The sequence below is a fragment of the Buceros rhinoceros genome, unplaced genomic scaffold (assembly GCF_000710305.1).
Source record: "Buceros rhinoceros silvestris isolate BGI_N320 unplaced genomic scaffold, ASM71030v1 scaffold8844, whole genome shotgun sequence".
Taxonomy (NCBI): Eukaryota; Metazoa; Chordata; class Aves; order Bucerotiformes; family Bucerotidae; genus Buceros; species Buceros rhinoceros.
In genome coordinates, this window is record NW_010410021.1 from 7,217 (window position 1) to 18,607 (window position 11,391).

Sequence of the window (11,391 nt, forward strand, 5' to 3'; positions counted from 1 at the left end):
CTACCAAAATCAAATGAAACTATACTTTCCACAAGTTTTGTTTAGGAGAGTGTTAGGAAAAGAAAGCCCAGTCACAGAGTGTCCGTCTCAACTAGGTGTCAGTTAATTAACTCCTTGAACAAGATTAAAAGAGGCAGTCAGTACTTGGAAGCTTCCAACTACCAGTTTATCGACTCAGGAAACTGTACTTGCTGCTAGTTTGCCAAGCTGTAAGTGCCAACTAAATAAGCCTAAACAATAAAAGTAATTATTTTATATATTTTTACTATTGTTTAACGCTGAAATATTATCCTGATTTGGAAAAAAGCATAAGAGGATGAAATCTTTGCAATCAGCCTATTACTGTCTCAACCACATAACGAACTTTTCATAACAAATCCCTCTATTTCAATCAAGTGGCTAATCAGAATCAGATTGTTAGAGTTCTTTAAAGCATCCTAATATCCTATTGTTCTCAGTTTGCACCTTGGAAAACAACATCATTTCTACAAAGCAAATTCACATTCTTCCTGCTTTTGTTGCTCATAACTAAATTACAGAAAAGACCAGCCCTACTGGAATTTAAGAATCAATAGAGCATTCTTCTTTGTGAACTACAAAAATCCACTCTGTCCTATATCCTGGCACTATCAAGGGCCCAGTACAATCCCTGGAAGGAGAACAAACTCTCTGTGGCACGCTCAGCACAGTGGATAGATTTCTCCCTTCCTGCCTCTTACAGCTGAGATAAACAAACACCAAAGCAAAGTCCTGCTCTAGAAAAAGGAAAATAAAACAGAACACAGTAGACTTCAACATTAATTATAAATCAAAAAGCTGTTCCAGTGTTACGGCAGACAAACTACATAGTGGTAAGGACAGCTTGTGTACGGAAAATAAGGTTCATTCAAAATAACCAGTGAAAGTATGTCTGGAATGATTTCAAGGTTTATTTTGTAGCCACATAAACATAGCCAGGTAGCACGGCAAATTTTAAAATAGCTTCAAGGATTTGTGCAATAGATGCTTTCAATGTGCTACAAAAATAAAATGTGATTTGATATCAAGTATGACATCACCGTCCTGTGATTCCTCATTTTATAAAAAGTAATTTAAAATTACAGATAACATTTATAGAGCTAGCTGAGCATTTACAGTAAATACAGTCCATGACATCAGAATCCTTAGAAACAGTTGAAGCAAGCCAAGGAAGTGTGGAAGAAAATACAACCTCTTTGGTGTTATCCAAAGGCTAAATTTAGTTTAGTGAAGACTATCTTCCTCTGAAGTCGATGGGAAGAGAATGTCACCTTTAGAACAACAGTTCAAAGTAGGGAAGAGTGTGAACCTGCTCTGCCCAACATAGGAGGTATCAGGTATCCTGTAAAGGGAACCTGGAGAGGACGTAGACTCTTCCCCGAAGTATTGTCCCTTTTCCAGGCCAGGCTGGAATCTGAACACACCGGCATGCTTTGGAGAAAAGTAAACATCTCCTGCCTCCATCTCACTTGCTCTAGACAGGTATTTTGGACAGATCCACCTGACAGCATGCAAGGCTAATTACCTCTCCCCAGACCCTAATGGGAGATTTTCGCATGGTATAGAGCTCCAAATTCTTGTGTTCCCACTGGATCCAGCCATATCTTCTCCCTCATCTTAGCAAAGCCTAAGGCAAGATTCAAGAGAAAGAGGATGTCAAAGACCTGGAGGCTAAGCTGGTATTACCCTGGCAGGACAACAGTTAAAGGCTTCCAGAGCAGATAGGAGGGCTGGGGCAGGGGAAGAGATAAGCATGGAAGGAAAGGGATGGTCCTGCTGCACTGGGACACAAAACATGATCTTGGTGATGCTTGCAGTATTAGGTGCATATTAAGCGCATTATGTCATTTGTCTTATACAAATTTACATGTAGCATGTACCAGACAGCCAGACTTTAACAAGAGGGAAAACAGAATGAATGGTTTGAGAAACCAGGCAGATCCAGAGGGCAGAAGAGAACAAGTAGATACTTTAAGCAGTCTTTTCCACCCCCCCTCTAATGCTTGCTTAAGGGGTTTATGAAGGCGAATATGACCATCTCCACAGTTTGGGGCTATCCCATGTGCTTACCTTTATCATTTAGCATCCCTACCTTTACAGTTGCGTGCAAGCAAAATTACCTACGTTTCTGGTATCTGGGGTTTTTTAGGGGGTGAGGGGAGGGTTGCATCCCCAATTGCACTTAAGAGTTAAGCGACACTCTTAAAGCATTACTTGACTTGATAACATAAAAATAGGGGAAATTTTTCAAATATTTATGTATGCACATCAACATTTTACACAAGTTAATAAAGACAGAAACATGTCACAATATCACCCAGAGAAAAACATAAACTTCTGAGTTGCTTTATGAACATAAGGGAACCGCGAGTAAAACAGCTCTATAATGTCTGACACATTTCTATGTATTCTTTTCTCTTGTATAGTTTGACAATAGATTTCTGTAAACTTTCTGAAGGTTCTGGAACAGGCTTGGGTAGAACACACTGAAATTTCCTGAGAAGAACTGACTGTAGAGAAAACACTAACATTTTGGTTTGGATTAAAGCCAGTTGGAAGTAATTTATTTACTGTGTCAAGTCTTGGTTACTGCCCATATTCAGAAATACTTGTCTAGATAATTCTTTACTTGTTTACTCATCTCCTCAGGTTTTTTCACTGTACATCGAGTTTTGTGAGCTACAGGAATTCTACACACAACCAGAGGCAAGTTTGACAAAAGTACTAGAGGTTTTGGTGCAACATCATAGCTTTGTTGAAAATTGAGGGTTGTAACATCATCTGGCTAAGCATGGCATTGGCAAGAATTTCAGACAGGAAACAAACAAAAAAATCCTTGCAGATATCTGCAAGCAAGAAGAGAGCGTAGCAATTTTTTGGAAAGGCTGCTTAGTTTGAAAAATAAGCATATGGCTGCAGGCATGCAATTTGTGAAATCTGCCACTCTACCTGTCACTTCCAGGTTTATAATAGCAAACTGCACACTTCAGCAAGACATCAAAAAGCAAGGATTTTATCTACAAAACTAAACACTCTTCAACTCAATCTTTGCTTTTAATATACATATATTCCGGATATGATGTCATCGTCCAGTCTTACTGTAGTGCTTTCCCCTCTCAATGGTACCACTAATACAGATTCATTTTGTCCAGAGTTAATCCCTCCGTATCAGTTCCACAAAGGTTCATCCTCTCCTTTTTCCTGTGACTTTTTTTTCCCCTCCCCTACTCTTTTTGAGTAGTCTCACTCAGAAAAAGACTCTTAACTATTATCTTCATATCAAAATCTCTCAACTCTGCCTCAGAGTCCAGTCTATTTTCATTAAAATGGCAGAACCTGTCTGATCTCCTGGTATTTCCTTGCTGTATCTTCTTGTCAGGTTAAACCCCAAACAGCAAAAGCTTACATTCATAACAACTTCCTAAATCCTTTTCTTTCATCTCAGCTATCGAAGAATGCCAACAATCAAATCACTTGGGAATACTCGAGGGCACAATCTGAGAATTAGCTTCAAATTACTTATCCCATTGAACTTAATGAACTCAAACTAAACTATGCATAAGTCTTTTCACTTCCTTATAAGGAAGGGGATATACTTACATCTTTTCTTTGACTGGATAGCTGTATTTCTCACTTTGGATGTGAGACTAACCCACTGATACATCCTCTTCTGATGCTACTGGTTTAAATATCATGTCTCATCACTTCAGATATGTATTGAGACAAATTTCCCTTCAGAAGTAAATTAAGTATCTTCTTTCATGCCTTAAGTCTCTTTGCTTTTCTTTTGCAAGGGAAAATCCCTCAACAACAGTCAAAACTCATTAGCTAACTCATTTCAAGCCTGCCTCTACCAGAGCACCTGTAAAGTCACCTAACAGTAGACAGCTGTTACAAATATTGCCTGCGAACTTCAGATCATGTTAATTTAAACTTTGCACTATTTTCACACATTTATAAAACACAGTCCATCCTTTTCATTACTGCACACAGAATTCATGATACAAATTCTCCCACAATTAATCTACGTACTTAGTTGGATTTTACAATCCATTTGTGATCAATGAAAACATCTCAGACCCCATTTCAGAAAAAAAATTCACTGCTCTGGAATTTTAAAGCTGGTATTCTCATCGTGTTTGCATCATGTCTGTTTATCCCACAGGGTTAGAGGAGGTACGGGTCTGAAATAGCAAAACTTAGAAAGGAGGGCACAAAACCCTAAAAGTGCTAAAAATTAATGGTTAGAGACAAATGGAGACCAACGATCACACAATTTACTCAGACACATAACAGTACTCATAATCAGAGCTAGCATCTAGATCTTACTGCCCAGGCAGCATTTATGACAGTCGGGTATTGTATCTGCATCTACAAACAGAATTTATGTTTTAAACCAGAGACCATAAAGAGCTGAGCCATTTAATGCAAACACTAATATTTACAGAAGAAAATACCTTTTAGTCTTATACAATCAACAGTTTTGAACACAAAGGCATAAAGCTAAACAGCCTTCTCCATGCTGATATTCAAAGTAGCTCTGAAGAGTAAATTAACTCTATACAGTACGATATTTATAAACCAAATGATAAATCAAAAAAAAACAAAGCAAACTTGTTTTATTGGCTGAACTCATCTTTCAAATACGATTCACACTCCATTGATAAGAGTCCTTGTATCTGAACCTTTACCTACAGCACTTTCAAAATTTATTGGCTAGAATGTATTTTAAAAATGGTAATATGAGTGTCTATGTATCTACGAGATTTACCTTTGCTCTCACAAATTTTCAGATGCGAGTTTGATTACATATATTAATCAAATATCAGAAATATTTCTGTTCAACTTTTTAGAAGGTGTTTTTAATTTATTTCCAACTTTTACCTTAAGAGCACAGAAGATGCAAGAATCACCCATACATTTGTGCGTTGTGATTTGTCGGAAACTGCGGCGAAATATGTCCAGGTGCCAGAGAACCTGAAACACGGAAAGTGGCACAGTCAATTTTATGAATATATGAAACTGCATAAAGCTCTGATTAAAACTGCACACACTAAATAATGCCAGAGGTACACTAATGTAAGTGAACACCACTCTTAAAACAGGATGCCTTTTATCTTACTGCAAGTTGACATCTTCATTTTTCTCTCTCAGCTGTAGCATTCACATACATTAATTTACAGTAAAACATCCCTCTGAATTTCTTGCCACATGGTTTTAGATTAAAAAACTTGCTGTTTTGTCTTTACGGCAGTGACAGCTTAAACAGCACCTGCCCTGACTGCTCCCCTGTGCTGGCACCATAGCCAGTAGTTGCGCAGCCCATCATGAGGCTGGGCATTGCTGTCAATGACACCCCATCAACTGTCTGGGCCAAAATTCATTCACCTTCACACCTTCTAGGCAGCCTACTTGTTCTGAGCAGAAAGCCCAAATCCTGGAAAAGTGGAGCACAAACATTATATACGAGTCCTTGTAAGCCAAAATGATAAAGTACTAGAAGTCATTATGCCAAATATTAGCATTAGTAAGTGTATTTACATGCCGTGATTACTGACAGATTTCTAACCTTGACCTGTTACACTTTTCTCTCAGGAACAGTATGGTGGTAACACCACATATGCAACCAGGTATGGTCACAGCATATAAAAGCAAGCAGGCTTTTCTATTTTCTGCTAGCAATTGCCAGAGGCAATGTTTGCTGTTAACAGAATCAGGTTTTATTCTTAAGTTTTACCACTAAACCTGTGCGATCTTGTGCAATTTTCTGAATTCCTACCTATAATACAGCAACAGTACTGATCTGAGGTGTTTTACAGTCAGCTTTTTATATATAAATGTGGTCAGTGCTGGCTACTGCAGCTTCAGCTAACAATAACAGAACTTTCTGGTTAGCCTCAGAGCCACCAGCCTTTCAGGAGACAGCAGATTGCACTGAAAGAAGCCCTGACCTAAATCGCATCCTGCCAGGTTCTGGACAGAGCAGCAAGGCCCTGGCTAGTATCTATTGGCTAAATGCTTCATTAGCATAAACGAAGGAACCAGACTTCTTATTTCTGATTAATTTTTGTCCAGAGCAACTGGCTAGAAAAAAAAAAGAACTCTGAAAAGAGTTTTGCTGGTTTCAGCAAAAAAATTTTCCAGCTCAAAAAATTTGGTAACTAAACCATAGCACACAAATGTTACTTAAAATTATATTTTAAAAACGTGTTTATGGAATATTTAATCTCTAAAGTTTCCCAAAACTTCAGAATTGTCATAGCTGTGTTTATTCTCAAACCCCTCATGTATTTATGGGCTTGGGAGCCAACATAAGCCTTGGAACCATGCAATTACACACAACATTCCCGAAGAACTAATGCACACTTCACAAAAGGCCAAAAAAATAATACATTTAGGAATGAGTTCAATTTTTCAATGTAACGGCTTTGGCATTTATCTTGAATGTTTATAGAAATACTTAAGAGTACAGAGCAACAAAGATTCAAGAGCCTTTCAGACTCTTGAATGTTAAAAAGATAAAAAAACCCAGAAGTACATATTTTATTAAATGATTACCGTCTTGCCTTTTTTTTTTTTTAATTCAGCTTTGACTGTAAATATTTTTGGTATCCTATCTCTCTTGAGCTTTAGAGGAAAACAGTTTATGTAGAAGACTAAAGGCCAGGCCATACACTTTCATCTTCATGTATGGCATGCAGCTGCTGTTAGGGTCAACTTAGTCTGACCTAGGTTCAACAACTGGGTATTAGGAGCCAGCTGGTAATTACACCTTACAACTCAGAGGCAAGAAATACAGTACATCTCTGCAAACTCCACTTATTATAAGTTCTCTTTGTATTTAAGTCTTTTATTTTATGGCATATTAAGCCTATTGAGGGTCACTGGTGTTTCTATTTGTATTATTTGCATTGAGGGGTATCTTGAAGCCTGAAGTTAGTCAAGAATCTAATTGTGCCCATGGGAAAAAAAAAACTCACAGTGACAGTCTCTGCTACAGAGACAAGTCACATGCAGGGACGGAAACTGATGTGGAGAATGAGTTTTTAAAACCCACAGCCAAAAGGACTGAATCTCGAATGTCAGACATTAAAAATGCAAATGGTGACAATACCACTATAGCAGCCATACCACTTCGCTAAATTTTGACACGGTTTTCTGTTTTTCTTTTAAATCAAAAGGTAAAGGCTCAATCGTCTAAACTAAGCTGCAAATCAGCAGTTAAAAAGAAAACTGGACTACATAAAAAGGGTCTTGTATAGTTATTATCAAACCTTGAACTTGATTCAACAAAAAAATTATATTTACTTTTAGGGAGTAGAGATATTGCATGCTATGCAATATTCTATTGTTTTAGAATATATTTGCTACATATATTTTCAAGTCTGATTGACATATTACAAGTTCACACAAACAAGAGATTCAAGTACACGAGGTGATGTGATTTCACAATAAAAACCTGAAAACTAAAACAACCTGTTCTGTAACTCAACTAATCTGCATTTCCAAATGTAGCTTTATCCTACCTAGGCCCACAAACAATTATGTATTCAATCTTGGCTATATTTGTTGCACAATCAAGCCTAAGAAAATACTGCAACAGATAGATGACAAAAACATTTTTTATTCTGTGTTCTTACCTGTAGTGCACTATTCAGGAAGCAGCTGTTTTGTCCTGGTTCATTGCTGAGACCTTTACTGGGTGCTATTGAGGTGGTATTTCTTGGAGTAAACATGTCCTGTACATTCCCCCGACCCACAGAAAAGTAACTTCTTTTCCAAGACATCTTCCAGTTTCAGCTGTAGAATACGCAGGTTTAGGCTGGCAGAGTATTTGACTTGATCTCTTCCTTTCACCAAAATTCAAAACTGAAACAACATCCTATCTTCTTTAAATTGTAGCTTAAACAGAGTTTATCCTTTCATCAGGACAGAAGCAGTTTGCGTCTTTTAAATCCAGCCCAGGATGTTATTCTTCATTTGATGCTTATGTATGCAAAAAACTCTTTTAAAAGCAGCCACATACAAAGTTTGCAAAGGAAAGGAATCCATGGTTGTGCAAGTTCATCTGTTACGCTGCAAGTTCTTCCTTTTCCAAACAAGTAGTTACTTCAGTGAACAAATGACAAATCAAGGAGGTCCCAAAATCAAGATGAGACAAACAACAGCTACTTCCCACACCCTCAAAACCCCAGCTTCTCTAATCCTTTTTATAATCCTCCTGTGGAAGATGGGAAAAAACCAATTTGTAAGGGAGCAGAGAAACCAAAACCAAAATAAAACCCTGGCAGCTCCCTTTCAGTTACGTCTATCTTGGGTCATGAAACATACATTATCCTCACAGGGGAAAAAGCAGCAACTCCAGGACTTGAGAGCGAAGAGCTTTAAAGTAGCAAAAAGTCTCCGATGCAGTTCTTCTAATTCTGTGAGCAATCTTTAGAATTTTCTTCTTCTGATCCTCCTTTTGCAATCAGAATGCCCAGCTGTGCCAGAAAGCTTGGGAGAGAAAAACAATCAAAGGCTTGCGTCATTTAATTACTCTCTTGGTTTTGTGGTGTTCTGCCAAGATCAGTGCTGCCTCACCTCCCACAATACACTGAATCTTCTGAGACAAAGCAAAAAATGCAAACCTTCCTCCACCCAAAAAATAAAATAACAAGGAAAAGAACAGAGAATTCTGAGAAGAGCATGTAAGAGCAAGAAGGCTAGAGTACATTAGAAGGGTTAAGAAGGAAGTTAGATTACAAAAATAAAACACAACATTCACGTGAACACCATGGCAGTTCTTGTATGTACCCTTTACAATCCTGAAGTATTGCATTTCTTTAAGATCTCTTAATCATCCAAACATTAGTACAAGGATTTGTGATTCGGCAAATACACGCTAGCACATTGTCCACCCTGGAACTGGGATTTTTCACCGAACTTGGAACGCCAAGACGACAAAGGCATGAGGGTCTCCCCTGACTCAACAGCCCACAGCTCTCTCCACAACAAAACAGTCTCCAAATTTCCTCAATCAGAAACTATGTGTATCGATACAAACTGTTACTTAATCTAGGTACATGGGATATACAATGTCTTCAGAAAGACATTGATGCTTCTGAAGAATCCAGGAGAATCCTTCAATAGAAACTGCTCTTCCTACTGCAAGTTCACTTCTTCCCTCACAGAAAATGCAAAAAGGAATTTGATCCAAAAAATTCCTGGAAACAGGAACAACAAGATACATGGCAAAGCATCTCTTAAAGTTCTCACAAGCGTAGGCCCACCTGTATTTACTTTCCAGACAACTGCATAATATTTTCTAGTGACATTCCCATGACATGCTGGATTATCCCATTTTTTGATAAACATAATAACAATTGACTGCACCTATTATGGCTGGTATAAGCAAGATGACTCTATTACACGTGTGCTGAAGTAGTAACTGCAGCATGAAGTCCCTACAAAATAGACATATAGAGAGTTTGTGCAAACTATTAGTGCAAACAGCACAAATTAACCAAGACAATAATTCCGTACAAAGACTTCCTGGGTATCTGTGAAGGCGTGTTTTTCTCCTTCCATACAATTATAAATTAATCTTCTGTCAAAACACAGAAAACTTCCTCAACATCTGCGAATGCGTTACAGCAGCCTAACCCATTCCCTTCTCATAGTATTTTGTTCGTACTTCTGTAAAACTCATTCTACAAATACTAACGAAGTCTCAGCATTGCTGTAAGGTAGGCAAATATCTACATACAGATGAATATTCTTCTGGATTGCCAGTGTGCCATGCAAAATTTTCAGATGTGCTTGCAAGCCTGCAGACACAGACCATTACCATGCCCGCTGCACAACATTCCTGAGTACTGAAGTACACAGGATTCATTTCAAAGCAGTTTTAGCCTCAGCTCCCTTTCTTTGCTCAATCCCTTAATGACCCATGAGCCAACCAAGCTGTGTGAAGTAATTCAGTTTCAAGCAACAAGTTAAGGATCTCTGTAAACCAACAGCATTTGCAATAGGTGTAGTGCTAAGTCTGTGCCACAGAGACAGAGCAGGACGCTGCGTGGAATGAGTCGAGGCAAGCAGGCTCTGTGCTAACCAACAAAAATTCCTGAGCCAAGCACTCCGTCTTCTCCTTTCCTTAGCACCTATGAAAAGATGGGAAATACAATCCAAAACATGCTCAAGATGCACAGCTGTGAGCAGCATCTATTCAGTGGACTTCAAGTTCAAAACAAGATTCTGCTTTCAAAAGGGGCTATAAAACTTCAAGTACTTTTTTGAGCCAATCTGTCTCAGTTACGACAAAGTGAATATATTTCTTGTATCGATTTTTGTTGCCTTGGAACCAGAACCAGATTAGAAGCTTTGTGGTTCACCCACTACTGCAGCAAGACTATTGCACGCTGGCCACTGGCTCTCAGTAACGACACAAGCTTAATACCTGCACTGCACTGGCACAGGCTTAGCAGAACTGATTTCTTACCATGCATTTGCTACGATTGCTCACAAGAGCAAATTCAGTTTGTTCATTTATACGGCTATACGGCCTTTGCAGAGCTAAGAACAAGCAGAAAACACTTAAGCTGGTAACCACCCAACCACGACAAAACCAGATCTCGATCTCTGGAGATAAACAGCAGCTCCACACTTTGACAACCTCCAAAAAAACCTACCAACATTATATAATAGCTACAAAATAGAATTCTAATTAATCTGAAATATACGTAAAGCACCATTGGTACGGATTATTCACAGACCCAGTTAGCTTCTGCTAAGGAAAGGATAACAAAACACAAGCAGGAAAAAAGAATTTTTGTCAAAGCCCGCCATCATTATTAAAATACACTGTTTTGTTTCTAACACCACCAAGGAACCATCAGTAGAAAAAAGCCCACTGTCACATACTTTAAACAGCCAGCACACAATCGCCAAGAAAACAGCAGTGATCTGCAAGGGAAGAAGAACACTATTCCCACCTAAGCTTGCCAGCAGATGTAGGTGTTCCTCAAACATGCTACTTCTCCCAGATACTGTGTTAATTTGTAAGCAGTCCCAACCACAGAACTTAAGAAAAAACAAAATATACTTTCTGAAATGAAATCATGGTAAAACTTTCATGTATATGCCAAAAGCTTCAGAGAATTACATAGTTAAATGAGAAGAAAACATTTTAATATATTGTTTCTGATTAAAGTTTGAGAAAGACTGCTCCCCTATCAAGAACACATTACAAGCCAACAACTTTCTAATAGTACAAGGAAAACCACTACAACTGATGCGCCAATAGGGTTTCCCAGCCTTCTGTAGCATCTTGTTAGATGATGACAACTGTAGCTCCATATAACTCTTTGTCCCGGTTTGGGCTAGACTTCCTTG

The 11,391-nt window shown here is 38.3% G+C and overlaps 1 protein-coding gene across 1 annotated transcript in view; it reads right to left on the reverse strand.

Moving 5' to 3' along the window:
• LOC104492842 (inactive ubiquitin carboxyl-terminal hydrolase 54-like) overlaps nt 1-7,925 on the reverse strand; it is a gene marked incomplete at its 3' end in the record, with an annotated part of 14,942 nt that extends 7,017 nt beyond the window's left edge. The window contains exons 1-2 of the mRNA XM_010135443.1: nt 7,659-7,925; nt 4,903-4,995 (exon numbers count right to left, since the gene is read on the reverse strand). Coding sequence (XP_010133745.1) covers nt 4,903-4,995; nt 7,659-7,805 — 240 coding nt within the window. The remainder of the gene's footprint in view (nt 1-4,902; nt 4,996-7,658) is intronic.
• Nucleotides 7,926-11,391: the final 3,466 nt, after the last annotated feature.